The sequence below is a fragment of the Asparagus officinalis genome, chromosome 9, assembly GCF_001876935.1.
Source record: "Asparagus officinalis chromosome 9, Aspof.V1, whole genome shotgun sequence".
Lineage (NCBI taxonomy): Eukaryota > Viridiplantae > Streptophyta > Magnoliopsida > Asparagales > Asparagaceae > Asparagus > Asparagus officinalis.
In genome coordinates, this window is record NC_033802.1 from 9,610,084 (window position 1) to 9,630,749 (window position 20,666).

General features: G+C 34.1%; 1 protein-coding gene across 1 annotated transcript in view; it reads right to left on the reverse strand.

Moving 5' to 3' along the window:
- The window catches only part of LOC109823752 (eIF-2-alpha kinase GCN2), a 53,453-nt gene that overhangs the window by 4,144 nt on the left and 28,643 nt on the right, over nucleotides 1-20,666 (reverse strand). Inside the window, exons 14-24 of the mRNA XM_020390121.1 lie at nucleotides 20,212-20,405; nucleotides 18,893-19,041; nucleotides 18,387-18,636; nucleotides 16,749-17,031; nucleotides 16,563-16,656; nucleotides 13,898-13,978; nucleotides 13,734-13,790; nucleotides 12,601-12,732; nucleotides 12,440-12,523; nucleotides 5,696-5,804; nucleotides 5,484-5,620 (exon numbers count right to left, since the gene is read on the reverse strand). Of these exons, the coding sequence (XP_020245710.1) occupies nucleotides 5,484-5,620; nucleotides 5,696-5,804; nucleotides 12,440-12,523; nucleotides 12,601-12,732; nucleotides 13,734-13,790; nucleotides 13,898-13,978; nucleotides 16,563-16,656; nucleotides 16,749-17,031; nucleotides 18,387-18,636; nucleotides 18,893-19,041; nucleotides 20,212-20,405 (1,570 nt within the window). The remainder of the gene's footprint in view (nucleotides 1-5,483; nucleotides 5,621-5,695; nucleotides 5,805-12,439; nucleotides 12,524-12,600; nucleotides 12,733-13,733; nucleotides 13,791-13,897; nucleotides 13,979-16,562; nucleotides 16,657-16,748; nucleotides 17,032-18,386; nucleotides 18,637-18,892; nucleotides 19,042-20,211; nucleotides 20,406-20,666) is intronic.

Sequence of the window (20,666 nt, forward strand, 5' to 3'; positions counted from 1 at the left end):
AAGAATAATCACAAGAAACTAAATAGAAGATGACATCTCTGGTAAATTCATATTGGAATTGGGTACAAGCAACAACAATAAAGCCTTTATACCAAAATTTTGAGAATATAATAGGTAGAAGTTACTTCATCATTACTGCTATATTCTGTTATGTTTCGCCAATTGCTGATCCACGCTTTGAAAGATTAAGACCTATCAACAAATTATCTTTTTGTGCAACTATTATGAAACCCACCTCAAGTTTGGTTGTTTATTATGAAACCCCCTATCATTATCATTTGATTGGAAAACCCCTGCCGTTAAAAGAACAGTTAAAAAACTCACATGCTTTTTTAAATTCTAGAGCTATCCTCTTCTTCTTCCTTTTAACATATTCTGTGACTCTCATTTCATTTTACACAATATACTTTTGTGTTCACATGTTGATACTAGGTCCTCGTTGGTGCCAGTTAATTTAGTGCCAGGAATGAGCAATTAAGAATGGGCTACTTAAATTGTATGCAAACACATAGTTATAAGGTAATGAATTAGTTAAATGTTCAAAGGCTTCTTGATTTGACGTTCGCTACAGATTTGCTACAAAACGCCATCCACAGCATGTTAGGTTTGCTAAAGCATTTGCAATGCTTATGAACCTAAAGTTTTTATATCTTTGATGGCTTGTGTGGGTTGAGAAAAGAGATCTAAAGTGAAGATGAAGCTTCAACTTTTGAAATATGAAAAATGATAAAATTGTTAAAGGAAATGAGAAGAAAGAGGAAGTAATAATAGGAAGAGAAAGAGGTAGAGAAAGCTCATATTGCCTCAATCTCTAACACTGACATTTTATGGAAAATCCAAACCTATAGTTTAAAATGAAATGACAGTAGAGCATAAGGAAGAAGAAGAAGGCACTTTTGGAATATAAAAAAAAACATTTGAGATTCTTAACCTTTTTTAAATGGCAGGGGGTTTCATAATCAACAGATAACGGCAGGGGGTTTCATAGTAAAGAGCCAAACTTGAAGGGGGTTTCATAATAATTACCCTATATATTTCTTAAAAAACCGGAAACAAAGAAAAGATATACAATATATTAAAAATTTGTCCTAAATAGTAAATGTTGAATATGCAGATTAATGGGTAAATCAATTTCTCCATACAGCGTATCACTGACCCGAGTAGGAATATAGCCTAATGTCGAAGATAGGACTTTTGTCGAATTTGAAAAGTTCAATAAAAAAAATGGGAAAACTGATTTTCATTCTCCTAATGTAATTAGGATAACGCTGAATCTTATATCCTCTAATAACTAGAATATCTTAAAAGTTTGCCACCACAGAACACATATGATGGGTCCCAAGTAACAGCAAGGAACTTTGCATCTGTTTTGTTCTTCAATCTGAGTATGCAAACTTTGCATCTGTTTTGTTCTTCAATCTGAGTATGCATACACATTATCTTAATTATGAGGTAAGTTTCTAAAATTTTACAGAGTTTGTAACCTTCTCTCATTGTCCCCAAGATATCATGTTCAAAGAATATTTCCTCGACCAAATGAAGCACTACCTCAATATGGTCACTTATATCTATCCTGTTTATTTTCAGTACCTAATCCCCATGGTTTCTTATAAACAATATGCAAATGAAAGATCAAAAAGTAATCGACATGGATCTATACAATTCTACTAGAACAGAGAACCGACGGTCAGCTCAATCAGGATGTGAGCATAGATGAATGCACAATTTCAAATTGAAGCCTAACTTGAAATACTCCAAAGATTTGTTCCAATGAATCAATGAAAAAATAGATGTCAATGGGATTTGAAGAGAATCATAGCTAGAATAGAGAAAAAGAAAAGTTGTGATGACATGAGACCTGAATTGCTTACTAGGCAAAGCAAATGGAATAACAATTGAGAGACTGAAATATTATGAACCACTTTTTATTTCTTCCTCTTCCCTACGGTAACTATTACATTCTCCTCAAAAAAATTATACTCATATTCACTGCAATACCGCTCTATTATACTGACCTAAAGTCTTAATAAGGGCACGCCATAAGCTATATTTTTCTTTCAAGAACCTTCATTATTGGGAAAAAGCAACTTAATCCAAGGTTGAACTCTCATATGGCTGAATTTCCATCAAGAATCAGCACAGTATCTTTGGAATACACAAATCCTAAATAGCAGGAAACTTGACAAAGTGTTTGTTTACCATATATTCTGGAGTTACTATGCCCCTTAGTATTAGAATATAAAACTATATCAGTCTATCCTCACCCCAACCTTGGAGTTTTCGTATAGTGGCTAGACCTTTGATATGATACCATAAATCTAGGTTCAAATCTTATTAACCATGAATTTCTAAAAGCACATTTAAAGAAAAAAGATACCACTCCGTGAGTCTAGTTTTTCCCCTATTTAAGGGGTGCTCAATCTGCAAGGGCATGTTTGAGTATAAAAGTATATCCCTCAACTCTCACTATAACTCTAGAGTTTTGGTTTAGTGGCATGCAGTGTATAAAATATCAGCCAATATATCGCTTTCTATAATACCCCACAACGATATTTATAAATTTATACTGTTTTCTGATTTTTAGAATTTTTTTCAATATATCGGCCGATATCCAATATATCCCAATATTAGCAATATCGATCAATGTTGGTTTTTTTAAGGTCTGTTTTAGCTTTGGGTTTCCAACTCAACCCAAATAATAAATAAAACCCTCAATTTGATCCAGACACTGTTTTAAAAAGCCCCTGCCTAATCCGCCTAGGTGTATACGTTTAGGCCTAGGCATATTTAGGCCGCTTAACTAGCGCCTAGCGTCTGGGCGATACCTAGGTTTCCCACCTAGATTTTAAGAGTGTTTAGGGGAGCATTGTCTGCTTACATGGACTGCACCCTTTAGGTCTTAATCGTGATTTTCTATGTTGGGCATTCACGTCCTCCAACCTCCAAATATGAACACCTCCATTATCTTCTCCGACCTTCAGCAAAACCTTCTAGACCAGCACTTAAATAAAGAAAGAAATCCACCTAGACATCAATCCAGCAACTAAGTTTTCTATAACATTGACATTTATTATCAATTATTATAATTAAAAATAAAAAAGAAAACTCCTAGGCTCTAGGCATCGGGTCAACGCCTAGGCCTCCTAGCTCCTTCTATAACCTTGTTAGTTATTATTTTGGCTATTTAGTATTTAAGTATGCATGGTTTACTGTGGATCTAAGATTACTATTTTTAGCTAATTTATATGAATTTAATACATATATTTATTAATTATTATAATTAAATAATTTAAAAAATAGCCAAACGTCTAGATGTCGCCCAGGCATCTAGGCGCTATAGACTGCCTAGCAAAAATCTCAGCGCTTACAATTTCAATGCTCGCCTCTCATTATTTTCTAGCTCCCTCTCTCTACCTCCTCTCTCCACCTAGCTCCCTCTCTCTACCCCCTCTCTCCACCCTCTCTCTTCCTACTATCTCTACCTTCTCTCTCCTTTCTTTTCTTACCTTCTCTCTCAATCCTCTCTTCTTTGTCCCTCTACCCTCTCTCTCTTTCTCTTCCTCCACCCCTTTCTCTATCTGATATACCCCGATTTTTGCAATTCTATATGGATCATTGTCATCTGATATTTATGTGATATCCGATATTTAAAATAATGACAGTGATTCCTGACACTTAGTTTCTCAACTAATGTTCCAACATGTTCCAATTTCAGTGTAACTGTCTTCTAAAGCAACAAAAGCGACCTAGAAATATCTTGGTTCAGAATTGGACAAAAGTGAATCAGAAGGCATATAGTTGAATCTAGTAAGTGAAAAATTAATTTTGGTAAATTAAGAAAAGCCTTAATCTATATCTACTTTTAGTAAAAACCCATACATAGCCTTGAAAAAACCTATAAGCTATCCTAGTTTTTCTTATTTTTACTTTAATCATTAATGAAAAAACAATTTGAACTTATGGATAAAAATTAAAGGGTTTCATTTTAATTAGTTATCCAATTTTATCATACCTTATTTAATAGAAAAAAAAATACTCTCTTTTGTGCAAAGCACTGAAAATTTAGGATTTGGATCTACTCCAAATAAAATACACCAAAATCATAAGTTAGCAGTAAACCTAAAAGCCAACCATTATCTCTTTTTTCCTTCAACTTGGAAGGCTTTTGAGAATAACATGCAATTTTCAGAGAACAGATGTTTCGATTTGAGAATTTTCAGTAAAAATGTCGGGAAAAAATCCCAACTTTAACAAAACATATATAAATTTATAAAATATTATCATTGAACCAAAAGAGACATCAACTTTATGATATAAGTAAATCTACCAAAAGAGAGAGTTTAGGGGGTTCTAAGCTGTGACGTTAAAGTAGATGAGGGCTCATCATAATGTATGTATAAGTGAACTTTGTTATGAAATCTAAATGATTAATTTATTACTAGCAGAATATCAAATTATTAGTTAATTGTAGTCCCCTGTTTAATCAGCAGACTGTGTATCTGTATGCGTCTATCAAGACGCTCAACATAAATTGCGCCAGTCAAGAAAGATTTGAATGCTACTTGTCCGTTTTAAAGTCAAGCCGAGCAAAGTATAGTAGATTGAGGACCCTTGTTGGTCGGTTTCTGGTAATAAAAATAGGTTTAGATTGGATCATTGAAGATATTCACATAGTTATTACAGTCAACTTCTCTCCTTTATGCACTTAATTATCGCACATATGGTAGCAGATGAGAATCTATCAAGGTCTTTGAGTAGGAAACATTGTCTGCCCAACTTTTATCATAGGAATATAAGACAAAATAAAGTTGATATCTCATAGATTGAAGGCATCTTGATGTACAATTTGTGGTGCATCCTATTCTTGTATGATCTATAATCCAATATCCTAACAGGGGCACCAGTTAAAGATGGCACACATAGTATCCAATGGGTCTTCCTTTGACTAATGTGTATCAAAGTCTGCAAGAAGAGGAGTTCAGATATAGACAAGATGAATACAAACTCAATTTTAATTTTCAAGGTTTCCTATTGACACTTGCATCTTGTAAAGCCAATAAGGAAACTGTATTGATTCATCTTTTCTCCTTCAGAAAGCTTCTGTTAATATTCTTACACACAGTTAGTACAGCTGTGTAAGAATTCAGATTTTGATCTTAAGGTTATTAAGATCGATTCTGGAGCTTGGCAAATCACCCAATATAACAAAAGAAGCTTTACTATTTATGCTTGCTGTAACATTGGTTTATGCTTAATACCTTAAATTCAGAAATGAAAATCACAATCATGGGTATGACTACTTATCACCATATTCATACATTCACAAAGTTATACATTGTGGGGAATTATATACAATACTCTTCATCAGAATTGCAATCAAGCAAATATGTTCTCACCGCTCTATTAGAGTTAACGATAGCAAATGTAGATGAAGGAAATAATGAAAATGAAAAGAAAACAGTATTTTTTGTATGAAAACTTACTTGGAAAAAAAGACCCCGGTGATAATCTTCTGTAGGAGGCATGAGTACATCCAGAGAAATGTTTTCGTCAATATTCCACACTCTTAAATGACTTAAAAGAGTTGACACCTCCTCGAGCGCTCTATGAGAAAATTTATCTGTAACTTGATCAAACTAAAAATGAGTCACGTGCTATGGCCTACAAGAAATCAATGAGAGACAGTAAAAATTACCTGGATAAAGGGCTCCTCTTAGTCTTGCGAGGACCTGATCTGCAGATCCACAAAACCTTAAACTTGCTGTCTGTAGTTTGTCAACAACTACTTCAGGGAGTTTAAGATCCTGGAACACAGTATTATACAGGTGAGAAAGTTTTTTGATCTGAAGTAAAAATACACTCTGAAAACTGAGGACAAGTTGAAATTTCTCCATTTGCACCTAATATGTTTCTTCCTTGACAATGACATGTTCAGTGGATCATCCATGATTATATGCATTTGAAAATTTCATTTTGTCAATCCTTACCTTAGATTTTTGTTGTTAATGAAACATTTGAGCTGACGAAATATCCAATTTCACATTAATTCATTTTCTGCTCCACATGTCTAAGCCATTTTAGGAGATATACATGCCACACATAAAACATGCTAGAAGTCTACAAATTACTGACAAGTTTAAGTCTAATTAGACAAAAGGATGGCTATATAATCATTCCAGAAATAACACTGATGACGATGTAAAAAAGAAGAGGAGGAAAAAAACACTAGACCACCAATATCATCTTTAAACATGTTGAAGTAAGCTCTACGCTTTCCATAGATAAGATTCTATCATCTACAGTTTCCTCAGGTGTACCAATAACTCAAACCACAAAATTTGAGATAGATAAATAGAGGTTGACCAATTGGTTTGCGAAAGACAGGCTGCTTTCCTAATGTAATAGCAATACATTGATGAACAGTCCATTTCGAGCTGTAAGAGCAACAGAACAACAAATACTTCAGTACACATCTTCCCTGCATGTCGATATACCACTAGGGGGGGTTATCCACTGGTGTACTTGTGGGAAAACTTGAATTATTTTTGGAACTTTACTTTATGATGTTATTCATTGGGATAATAAGATTGAGACTCCACTTTAAGGTGTTATTCATTGAGACAAGGAGATTGGGACAATTACCCTTACTTTACGCAAAATTATCACACATCTATACAAACTTCTTGTCCCAACAATTACCCTTACTTTACGCAAAATTATCACACATCTATACAAACTTCTTGTCCCAACCTCGAAAGTTTGCCCTATTCTTAACTTTGAAACAATCATAGAGAAAGTGGGATAATTTTGGAGCACTCATTTATTAAGTATCTAATATATGTTAATTGTATTATAATATATAATATATCTTAATTATATTATATTATAAAATTTTACTATAATGTAAGATAATAAAATATTATATAATATTATCTATTATAACATTATTAAATATCATCATTCCATATTAGTTAATAATATTTCATATATTATAATTAGCATTACTATTGATATATATAGTTACTTTGTAATCTATTATAATATATTTTTCATATTTTAAAATAAAATATATTATTGCATGTGTATTTATGATTCGTATATATAATTTTGAGGGTATTTATATATTTAATATAATTAATCTATGATTATAATTTAATTAATTTAATATGAACAAATATTATTCGTAATAATAGAACATTTATTATTCATATAGATGAATTTAATATTTTCTATTTACTAATAATATAAATATATAATTATTTAATACGTCTTATAGATATGATATCAAAATTATATGTGCCTTACTTTGTGTTTTGGCGGACAAGATTTAATTGTGATAATATGGAATAGATTAATTATTATGGTGCTACACATAAAGATCTATGTAATGTAATCGCTATATATCTAAAATATGAGTATTATATAATACTAAATTACAGGTATAATATAATACTATTACATTAATATCCATACTGATACTAATTATGTTATTCATATAGTATAATTTAGTGGTCGTATGTACTAACTATATTATTTTTATTTAAGTGAAGCCATGCAATCCATCTTTTCTACTTAAAATTAAGTATTATTATATATATTATACTATGTTTTAATAATATTAATAATTTTTTAAATACTATTATACTGAATTAAATAAAATAAATATTATAAATTTTATACATTACATATTAACCTATTATAGCTATACTCTGATTTGATATATTAAATTAAATATTGTATTATTCAAGCTATTAATAAGGTATTATATTAAATATATTATTCGTATATTATATCAATTATTTTATAATATAGCATATTATTATAATATAGTATATTATATTAATAAATAACGTTAAACATAGTTATAGTTAATTAGTAAGTATAACATATTATATTTCACTATAAAGTAAAATAAATGTATTATATTATAATAACATACCAAATAATATACTAAACCAACTGGATAAATTAATTTAGACTTAATTGATAAATAAATATTATATTTTAGGAGAATTTTTTAAAAAGACCAATTTTGCTAAATAATTAACAAAATGGTCGATTTTGCTAATTATTTAGCAAAATCGACCTCTTTTTGGCCAACGGGCCAAAAAGAGGTCGATTTTAAAAAACGCTCAGCTCAGAACATACAGGACTACTAGTCCCGTATGTTTTAGATGAACTAATCACCAATTAGTTCACCCAGAAAACATACGGAAATAGTAGTCCCGTATGTTTTGAGCACCCAAACTTTGTGCCCAGCAAACCCACAGGACTACTAGTCTCGTGGGTTTGTTGGGCAGAGGCAAATAAGTCTCTGCTTAATGCACGGGACTACACGTCATCATTAGTCTCTCCAATTGCACACTGCATACTATCAAGATGTTCCTCCTCTTTTAACTACTTCATTATCATCATCGGCATCTACGTCCTCATCCTCTTTTATTATAGAACCACCCGGTAAATTAACTGAAACATGACCCGGCGCGTTGTGGAACATGTCACTTGACATTGCACCCGAGTTATTTTTTAAGTGCAAGACACTTTGAGATAACAAGATTTGATTTTCAAGCATGCGGGAGAACTCTCCGTGAGCATATGAAATTTCGGCAACCTTAGACATTAGAATATTTTCAATGAACTCGATTGAGATTTGTTTTTCCACAAGTCCGATTATGTCATTCAATTCTTCATCATTGGTGATCTCTACAACAATTGTTCTATTTTTATTTATCAGACAATTATAAAAGACCTTAATGACATTTTCGGCATGATTAATTCCAATAACTTTGTATACTTGCTCCATCATTCTATCGAAATTATAATTTCTACATAACAGAAACATTTTTCTAGAGCCCTCATCATATATAGGCATATTATTCATTCCAACACTCAGTTTTTCATTGAATAAGCAAATAATCGGTATTCCATTCGTCATAACTGAAAAATTAAAATTCATCATATACAAATTAGATTTTTTTTTCATATTGATAATCATAATTAAAATATTTCCATATTGATAATCATAATTAAAATATTGAGAAATTTATGAAAAAATTAAAAATTTATACCTTGATGAACTTTCGGATCTCGTCAGCGTCGAAGAGAATCGACGGCGTCGGCGTCAGAGAGAATCGACGGCGTCAGATTTGAGGGAGGTAGAGGTGAGTTGGGTTTGGGGGAGAGATAGATCGGGTTTGGGAGAGATGGAGGGGTCGGGAGAGATGGAGATCGGGTTTGGAAGGGAGATGAGTTTGGGAGAGGTTGAGTTCAGGTTTGGGAGAGAGTGAGATAGGGAGAGAGAGATCAAGAGAGAGAGAGATCGGGGGAGAGAGTGAGTGAGTGAGAGAGAATAGTTGTGCCCTAATTTGGGACACAACTTGGCTCTTATATAGCCCGACAATTCTACGGCACTACTAGTCCCGTAGATTTATCAGGCACTTATTTGTTGTGCCCAGTAAACCCACGAGACTAGTAGTCTCGTAGGTTTGTTGGGCAGAACAAATGAGCGCACAAAACATACGGGACTACTAGTCCTGTATATTTTTCTGGGTGAACTAATCGGTGATTAGTTCACCTAAAACATACGAGACTAGTAGTCTCGTATGTTCTGAGCTGGACGTTTTTTAAAATCAACATCTTTTTGGTTTGTTGCCCAAAAAAATGTCGATTTTGCTAAATAATTAGCAAAATGATCGATTTTATGATCTTTTTTAAAAATTTTCCCTATATTTTAATAAGGTGCAACATCATCAATTATCACACATGATTATCAAATCAAATCTTCAAATTATCCTAATATCCCAACGTATCTCATTTTACCGCATACAAAATATCTCAAAGGGATAAAATTGTTCCATTGGAATAATTATCCTACTTGACTCAAACTTGTCCCAACCAATTACCCCCCAAGTACTCTTAAGATATGAGCTTAGCTCGTCATTACTATGGCAAGGGCAACTTACACTCGTCCTCACCATATCGATTTTTAAAGCTAATGACAGAGTTATGTACTAAATAAATTATGTTCCACTAGAGACACGATAAATACTCAGGAGAAGTCAAAGCCAGTGAGTGAATAAGAAAAGGCCAACATTCCGTGATACTAATCCTGAGTATCTTGTTGGATGCAGAAGGGACACAAAATCTTATGTTAAGTCAAATACACTATAATTGATATCATTGACTTTAGTTCAACACTAATATATCATGCAATATCATTACATCACCTACCAACGATAGCAAATCCTATTATCTCCACATGGGGCTAGAAACGAATTGAATCGAATACTGAGGTGTTCATAATCACATTCGTTTAAACGATTCGAATCCGAATATAATTCTCTGAATTTCATTGCAGTCAAAATCAAATACAATTTTTTTCTCAAATACTCACAAATATTTATCGAATATTATGGTATGTGTATTTGACTAATAATTCATACTTTATGAATATTAAAGTACTTATGTGAGAAAGAAGATACTTTATTTGGTTAACGAAATTAGGTTTAAAAACTAATATAGAGCTCTTTTAGTTTATCAAATTTAGTATAGAACCTAAATCACAAAATATGAATGGGTAAAAAACAAAACATCATCTGTAACAGTACAATTTATAAGAGATAAAATTTTAAATGAACATTTGATAATCAAATGAGTAAATGTACATCTGGTCAAACTCTATTCGTTTATGAACCAAATACTAAAAACTATTTGTTTACTATTAAATGAACAGAATAAATAGACAAATAATAAATGAACTACTTGTTAGTATTTGGTTCATTTTCACCCCTATATCCACCTTACGTGATACGGGTATGTGTGTAGGTGCAGCTACTGATACGAGAACCGGACACGACAAGTTTATAAAAGGCAGGACTCACCGACTCAGAAACATGGCTATATATACACATTGAAATTAATAATTTTCAGGAATTGGTTTTGTTTTTTCATTCACATGTTATAAAAACTAAAATTTCTATAACATTAAAGGCAGGACTCGCCGACTCAGGAACATGGTTATATATACACATTGAAATTAATAATTTTCAGAAATTGGTTTTGTTTTTTTCATTCACATGTTATAAAAACTAAAATTTCTATAACATTTATGCTTCATTTATTAAGGAGATTATAAATTGAAAAATCATTTTTTTAAAGAAGATACCTAACGACGGGGAAGGATGAATATAGTGCCTTTTTGTTGTTGTTGTGGTTGGGGGGGTTTTTTGGGGGGGGGGGAGGGGGGGGGGTTGGTTGGGGGGTTTTTTTGGGGGGTGGGGAGGGTGGGGGATTTCACCCCTAAAAATCTGATAATTATATTTAAACTATTGTAAAACTACAATCTACCGCCTCTTAATTGAAATAATTCACACCCTAAAAACTCAAACAATCAGATAAAATATGATGCAATGAAGTAGATAAGGTGTACTGAGTGTGTTCCCGTCATGTACTATAGTTTTATAATTATCTTTTATTTTTAGGAACATGGATACTTATCGTCTCCCCCACCCCCGCCAAAAAAAAAGATAATATTTATGGATCCACCGCTGCCTAATGACACTTTAAAATCATACTTTTGAATTGCGTATGGGCAGAAATAAGCCCAATCCTGTTTAGCGAGTGGCAAGAAGTGGAAGTTAAGTGAAAGATATACTCTTCCAAGAAATGTAAGATGAGTGTTTTAAACTAATACATGTATTATATAACTGAGTACATATCTGAATAAATGTATGCATAATCAAAGAGTGTCCAAGGGGTGTCGGAGTTTGACACATGTTGGACACAGATACGGGAGCCCAGAGGAGGTGTCGGGGTAACTTAGATCTACACTAATATTTTATTTCAATATAAGCACTGCACTGAGCCAAAGAGAAATAACAAGAAGTCCAAAAAATATATGTACACCACACCACTCTAAATTTTTTGGAGGCCAGAACAGAGGGTAAGCTGAATTATTGTAGTTTTGTTTTTAATTCTAAAATGTGAAAGAGTCAAGATAGGCAAGTGCCAAACACATCCTCCATTCTACAGGTTTCATGAAAAATTCAGTCACCGAGAAACTCTTGTCCTTTAGTCTAAATTTATAGATCTTTGAAGGCACAATCATAATCTCATGATCTCCTAGCTTGAAGGTCTTGCAGACTGTACCTAGCCAAAGTCTCTCCTAACAATCAAACATCATCATAACCTTAACCCATATCGTTGAAGTCTGATGTAGATTAGATGAGAGGAGAAGAATAAATAAAGATTTTATTTTTCAGGTTTTAAAGGCAAAAAACATCCTTCTGCAATTCCATATTAGACAAGTCAGATAAATGTAGAATTAAGAAAAGTGTAGCAATGATAGCATAATCTAAATCTGAAGTACAGCGATATTGTAGAGGATCGGCTAAGACAGTAAGAAGATATTCATAAATGATTCATAAGGTTATTTCCTAACCTGCAAGAGCTGCCTCCGGATAAATCCCCAGTTTGATTTATGTCTAGTGGACTGTGGATGAGATGACCCAATTGAAGACAGAAGCTGAACTCCAAATAAACAAATAAATAATCATCCATAGCGGAAAGCACATGCTATCTAATGGTCAGTCATAAGCATACCTCGGCTACAACTTGTCGGGCCTCACTCGCAATTCCTACCCACGACCATATTGCTTCCAAAATTTGGCCATGATTGAGACGGATATCAATTGAATCTAGATGAGAAAACCGGTTTGTGATGTCCATTACTACCTGATTTTCCCCATATGGATTCAGTATCATCTGGAAAGATATCTAAAATATACAAAGGCTACATCCATTCTCTTATGACAAAGTACATGGAAGGAATTACCACAGCTTCTAGACACAATCATTAAATAAGTGCACATGTGATCATGATTCCTGAGTCAAATTGTGTTTAGTTGGATATGAGTAACAAGTAAGAGTGTCTAGCTATTTCTTTAGAGATGCTAGAAGTTCAATATTGTTACATAAATTGCAGCAGGAAACTCTAAATTTATGAGTATAAACCAAATTGGTAAGCAAACTTCCAGGGAAACATTTACCTGCATTCCAAAAACTCAAAACTAAACATAACACTAAATGAAACATCGCCGTGAGGAAACAGATCTTTAATTTCTTAATTTATAAGTACAGCATCGAATTAGTAAGAGCATCAAAGAGTATCTTGTACATTCAAAAACAATAGACCCTCCAAGAATATCGAGGCTGGTTTACTGCATTTATCTGATGGCTCCAAAAGAAAATTTTAACATCAATTCCAACACTCGAATAACTCACGAACATAAACTATCAATAGTAAAGACAATGCAACACTGAAAAGAACCCTCATGTACATAAATTATCAGCAAGAAAAATTCAGGAAATCAAAACAGCCATGATTAATTATTTATATATATTTGGGTGGGTTGGGAGGTGTCCGCAGCCTACATTTTATATTATAACGCATGTTGATCATAAGAGAATATAATATAACTGGTTTTGCGGCTAAAGCAGAGCATCAATGAAGGATACATCATACAATCCTGAAGAAGACTCGCACCTGCAACTGGACTCCAATGTGCATAATACCAAATGAGCAGGGATTAAACTACTGGGTGTGTCTGATCCTCTCCAACTAGTTTAAAATACATCACACACACAGGGAGGGAGGAGGGAGGGAGGGGATGGAAGGGAGGAGGGAGAATCTTGGAAACTTAGAACTAAACAAGTAGCATAAAAGGGGGAAAAACCTTAATAGCCTCTGCCTCAGTTAATGCTGTGGCACCTCCAATAATATCAAAATCTCCCTGAGACACAATATCCACAGTTAGCACTGAAGGAAAAAAAACAGAAGGAACAATGTCCAGACAGTGCAAAATGACATAATTAGCATGCAAGTCAATAATGAAATAACCTGAAGGAAACGGTTAGGAGTGGAGTGGCCAACAGCTCTCCTGTATACCCAAGATATTTCATAACGTTTGAAAGACGATTTCTGCAGTTAGTGGAAAATTAATAAAAAAGATTGGAAAAATATTTAATAAAACAATAGAAAGTAAATTGAGCATATGAGACAGCTGTGTAGTCCACCTAAGAAACTGAAGTTCGGCAAAAAGTAGGTATTTTTACCAGAATAATTGTAACGTCCACTATCAATAGGTGAAGACAGCTAGCTAAGTGGGAAAATGAGCAGATGAGAACAACAGAGCAGCCTTGCAGGTTGTGGAAAAAGGGAGGGAGGTAGATTTGACCGTAGCAAACATAACAAGACATTGTGATGTAGGACCATTTGAAGTTCAAATAAAGATTTGGTTGAAGAGTCTGGATTCAATGGAAAACTCGTTAGGATAGATGAAGTTGTTAAAAAGTTTTAGATTTAGCTTTCAAACAGATTTAACTTCATCTTTTAGAGTATTTGATTTAATCTAGTTTGAAATTTAGATTGTGTGGGAACAAGATTTGTTTTGAATTTCAATAGTTTAGTAAAGATAAGATTTATAACTTTATATATACGGGCTTATGATTTTCATTGTAATTAGACAGTTTAGCACGTCATTTGCGAGTATAGTGCGCGTGTGATGTGTCATAGTGTGAAACCAAACCGGTTAGGTGTTGTATGTGAATCCGGCCTAGAGACAAATTATCTGTATTTTTTATTTTATTAAATTAGAATCTCCTCCCTCATGGAGATCCTAGCTTTTCATCCAATAAAAAAAACAATATCAGAAATCCCCAAACCTTCTCCAAACAACCAGCAAATGCATCTTGTTCAAGGAAAAGAATCAAGCAGACCCCGTTGCCCAACAACAGCCATCGCCATCATAATTTATCTCCAAGTGCTTGATGACATCAGCAAAGCTTCATTGCTGACATCAGCAAAGTCCTTGCCCTTGGTTTTTTTCCTTTCCAACCTCAACAGAAAGTTAAAACACCAAATTTCAAGCAGCGGTTTCATTGCTTCCCTAACCTTGTTCAACTCTGACTCTCCAGTGATCCCTCAAGAGTTTAATTTAAGATTCAGAAACAATCAGATTCGATCCAATCATGGTTTTAAATATCGGCCGATAATCCGGTATTATCGCCGAGTTATCAGATTTGAGGGCTTTCCGCGAGGATAAGTAGGATTTTTAATCGGTTATCGTTTTTATGGGTTTATCGGCGAGTTATCGGCGATAAATGCATTTATCGGCCGATAAGGGAGGCAGGAAATATCGGTTTTATTGGCGTGAGTTTTGAGTTGAATTGTTGGGTAATGGGCTGTTACTTAGTGAGTTCTTAAACCCGACCCCACCCACTTTTGACAATAAAATGAAGTTTCTAACTTCAAGTTCAGTCCTAATCCTTCGTGAATCTCTCTCCCTCTCTGTGCGGCCGTTCTCTGAGCCTCCGAGCCTCTTCGAACTCCATCGAGCTCAAGATATATGTTCCCCTCTAACTCCGTTGACCTCGTCGCTCGCCTCCCCGACCTCAAAGCTCACATCCGCCGACGTCGCTCGCCTCCCCGACCTCAAAGCTCACCTCTATTGACGTTTATATTTCATTAAGCATGGTTAGATTACATTTTTTGGTTATTATCTTATATATATACACACCATCCAGTATATCACTCTGATAAATACTACTTATCCCAGATATATCCTCGATTTTCGCTATCCGATAAGGATTTTGATCGTCTGATAAATCCCTAATAACCGATATTTAAAACCTTGGATCCAATCAGACTTAAACCAGAATCCATCATTTCTGTTCCACATCACAATGTACACTCAAAAATTATTTCCATTTTTTTCCGTGCTTGCACTGTTTTTATTAACTAGGTCATTTAATTTAGTGAGCTGAACCCTTTTTAAGGTAGGGTTAATTAATAGCTGCTTTGCTTACCGAGGACCAATATTGATATGATGGTAGTGAAACCAAGAGTAAAATTTGGTTACTACCGTGGAATGAAATCAGTAAGCAATAACTAAGTTCAGTCATACAATTCCAAGAGGCAGGTCAAGTTTTTATCATGTAATAGTCTACATAAAAGCTGAAGATTGATGAAATATCAGAGTGAAACAGATTTTAAATGATTTTGATTTTGAGGCTGCAGCCTAGTATATCTCAGTTCCCTCTCTTCTCATTCTTCTGCCTTTTCCTTTGCAGATGAGTAAAAAAGCAAAATAAGTTCAAAATTCTTCAAATATGCACAAACATAATGATCAAATGCCAGTCCACTAACTAGTAATCCTAAGTTGCATAAGCTTCGTATCTATAAACCCATTTGGGCATCCAATCTTTTTTCCCATTAACCACATCTCTACCAAACGAGTCTCTTCACCAGAAAAAAAAACTCGCACAGCACGCCTTTTCTTACGTTATGCCTTCGATTAATTGATGAAGAAATTGACAATAATATGAAATTTCTTGTAAATTTCAATGCTTCTAAAATAAAGCACAACATATTGTCAACATAAAGCAGTCCATATCATTTGCACAGAGGAGAAGGTTGCTATAGAAACAATTCAAAAAGGTCTGAAGTCTGTCAAAGAAAATGAAATCATTGTAGCAGTTGATGACAGAGATCTTGCAACAAATACCTGATTTCTAGCAACCCAATTAACAAAAGGTGATCTTAGCTCGCGACAAAGCTCTAGCATATCCCCTCCAGAAGTCAAAACCTTTACAGACCTCCTTCTTGAAGGAAGTTAAAAAGTCAGCAGCCGTGGCATGTAAATTTTAACAAATGATAATGCCATTATTCTAAGAGGGAAGATAAGGCTAACCTGTCAATGGGACGATAGCCATCCAACACGCGCATTGGCGATATCTCCAACCGCTTTGCCCCATGCTGTCTAAATACTGCCTTGACAACCTCAATTGCATTGTCTCGAAGTTCAGTATCTAGTTCTGAATATTGTATAAAGGAAGACTCATTTGCAGTCATCATTGTACTGCCATCTTGTTCATGATGATCTTTTGCAATTAGTCTATTCATATCAAATATTGTAGAAACAACCCGGTCATACACATATGTGTCATCTGGAGACTGAATAGTTCGCAAGATATCTGCACAGCAACATTTATGAAGTAAATGGTTGTTTCCTCCATAGAACACTCCAATGACTCAATGTATGCAAATAACATAGAGTATATACGCCAGAAAGTAAACAGTACCACGGATGATATTACTTATTATAACTAAGAAAAGGATAAGAAAAATTATAACGCGCGAATAATATCTTGATTTTTGTTTGCATTTGTATTATTTTCCAACTTCCATAACAAAAAAATATGACTTTTGAGTAACAAGTGATTTATATAAATTAAAAAAAAAATTTCCAAGTTCCTTTTCGATTTACCAGCTCTGCACCTATCAATCTCTCTCTATCCAACTTTCTTAACTAAAGGGTTTATTGAAAAATACGAAGTTACAGAAGCAAGGAATCCAAGCTCAAATGATGAAGGGAAAGAAGCTGCTAGAAATTGTTACACACAAGCTTGAGACAAAGCTTATTAAAAGCAAACATCAGTTTAAATGAGAAAATGTGTGACTAGGTAGCATGGAGACGGGTGCAGACATGTACCTGAACACAGTTACGGACATGGGACATGGGACATGGCAAATTTGTAAAATGTAGGACACGGGACACAATGATATTATATATATATAATTGAATTCAAGTATATAACATTTGCATGTTTCTTTCTATTATATATAACAATTAAGAATGAAGTTAAATCAAACTAAGAATAAGGTTTAACAACAAAAGTTTAGTTTTGATCACATGTGATAACATGATGGGTATTTTTCAAATATTTAAGTAATGGGTTTCAGTTTTCGGATTCAAAAACCGATTGGTTTTGAACCTAATATTACCAAAGAAACTAATTTAGGGTATAAGTAATAGGAAAATCGGATTTTACTTTGAACCACGCGTATGCACAGTGTGTCCGCAGAGAATTCGTGTCCAACACGTGCGAATCTGTGTCCAACACGTGTCGGACACAGACACGGCATCCAAAAAGCTGTGTCTGAGTAACCTAGATGTGCAACATAAAGAAAAGATACACTCTGATTGGAACCTAGACAGAGCACTAGTCTTCTAGAAAAGGTCTATGCACCTGCTGGACATAAAATTAGGCAAATGCTGGTTCATATGCTGTCAAAGATGGCAGCTGTAGAAACTATGTCGGACTTCCATCCTAATAGGACTAGAGAATTGGTCTAGCCGAAGATATAAGAAGAGGTCGCTTTTCATGTTTCAGAGGATCACTAGGGAGCTATAGGCCTCAAGAAAAGATTTGGTTTTAGGAGCTACCAGATTTAAGAAAGAATTTAGTTCTAATTCATTTAAAATCAATCCCCCACTCTTATATTAAGGTTAGCAAAAACGGACATAACCTTCAACACGAGAACTTACCATTGAGCCACTCATCTTCCATTCTAGGAGGCAAATCAAACTGCAGAAGCTCAGTAGCAGAGGGACGATCTGATGGGCTCGGGGACATTAAACGCTTAAGAATTGCCGACTGCTTTGGAAATTTTGAAACCCAGGATGAAGGAAGTGCACCCTTCTGTTTAAGATCAGAAAGAATGATATGTCTTTCCATTGCTGTTGCAAAAGGGTGCCACAGCTCAAAGAATACAACTCCTAGGCTGTACATGTCAACCTGTAAATTTAAAAACAGCAAGTTCCATAACACAATCAGACTCAATCAAGAGTAGACAACGAGAGAAAATCTCATTAAGAACATTATGAGTGCCATCCAGCTAAACTTATAAGTTCTGGCTCATGAAAAAATCAACTTGATGCTCATTTCACTTGGCAATATAAATGTATGGGGCTATGGGCTAAAAAGAAAAGATTAAAATCAAAGGCACTTGTGAACTGAATGCGAAAAAGAATTAAAAGGTACAAAACCTAACCTTCTCATTTATCTGTGGCCACTTCTGCTCAATTTCAGGTGCTGTATAAAAAAAGGTACCCACTTGACCAGTTCCGTCTGTTGAAACTTCAGTGGCTTCAGTTGGGAAATACTGATCAGGATCCAATTGCTCTAGCTTTAGGAACTTGGCTGAAAGTCATGCCACAAATTTACTATTGATTTTTTTCAAATACACAAAAGCTTGATACGAATAGCTCTTGTGATAAATTAATCTTTATCTTTAAATATAAACTGAGAATGAGAGAACAACTCTAGATATAACATATTGCTCCCCGGTAAGGAAAATGAAAGTTCTTAATTAGATATGACTCCTAACATGAATATAATATCAGATGATAAATATGTCATTGGAAACCAGTTCTAATCTGTTACCAGTGCAAAACTATATATTATCAAAGGAAAAAATTTCATTGAGCTTCCTACATACGGCATCATTTTCTTTAGAATTTCTCACAAAAAATGCATTAAGCAACGGAGAATAACTTGGAAATGAGAATTTCCCTATAAAAAAAACAGCAAAATTTATCACCAGCTGTTGATATGGCACCAAAGCCACTGTCAGGATCTACATTCCCAGCCTAGAGAGGAAAGACAAGCATGCAATTGGCAAGCTAATAAGGCTTAATTATTGGAACTTTTTTACTTTCTTACTAGTACATTGGATTTTATAGTTATTGGTTACAATCATGCTCGTCACGTCCCAACCAAAGATATACAAGCAGGACTCTTAATGCAAACATATAAAAATTATAATAAAATTCAATTTCAATGATCAAGCAATTACCTACATAAAGAAAAGGAAACAAGTAGAAAGAAAACTACTAAGCACTTTGTTTGTGTCTTGATTAATACACCTGTACGCATACAGATAAGTTGCATGGAAAATAGAACCATAACTACTTAAGTGCTCACACACACAACAACAACAGCAACAAAAAGCAAATAAATAAAATTAAAAATCAAACCAGGACATAAGGTGGGTGTAACTACTTCTAAGACATGGTGCAGAGGCGGGGTGGTGGGGGTGGGACAATTAACAGAATTTATGTTTCCTTAGAATGTCCTATTTATAAGACCTGCACAAAAAGCGAGATGATATTTAACAACATGAACCCCAATTTAAAATGCTCAGACTTAATATACTTTGACCCTAAAACACAATAACATGTAAAGGAGTTTTCTCATTTGAAGACAGCATTTATATAAGCTTAGGTTGTTGCATATCCCAGCTTTGAAGAGATTAAGCACTCGCTTGCTAGTAGTAGTTAAATCAAGCATAAACCACCGTATGGAACTTACCAAGGCCAAAATCCCCAATCTTAATTTCATTACGAGCATCAAAAAATATATTACTAGGAGTCAAATCCCGATGTATGATTCCATGACCATGTATATGTGCTAGGCCTTCTACAATTTGCCGAAACAAAAGCCAAGTGTATGTTTGGTCCTTGTCGAAAGATGCATTGAATGATTCAAAATCGTGGCGTAAAGTTCTGCAAAACACCCAAAAATAGAGTGGAATAGCAAGAAAAATTAAATTAATTATTTGAAATAGTTGCGGATAAAATATGTAACAAACAAGTCAATCAAATATTATATTCGTAAAGATGATGTAAAATCCAATAGAACACTTTAACGTCCACTATGATATGAAAGGCCTAGATTCCGAAACAAACTTAGAGATTCAACAATAAAACTTTTTCGACATCGATTATGATATGGAAGTCCAAATTTTGGCACAAATTTGAATCCAA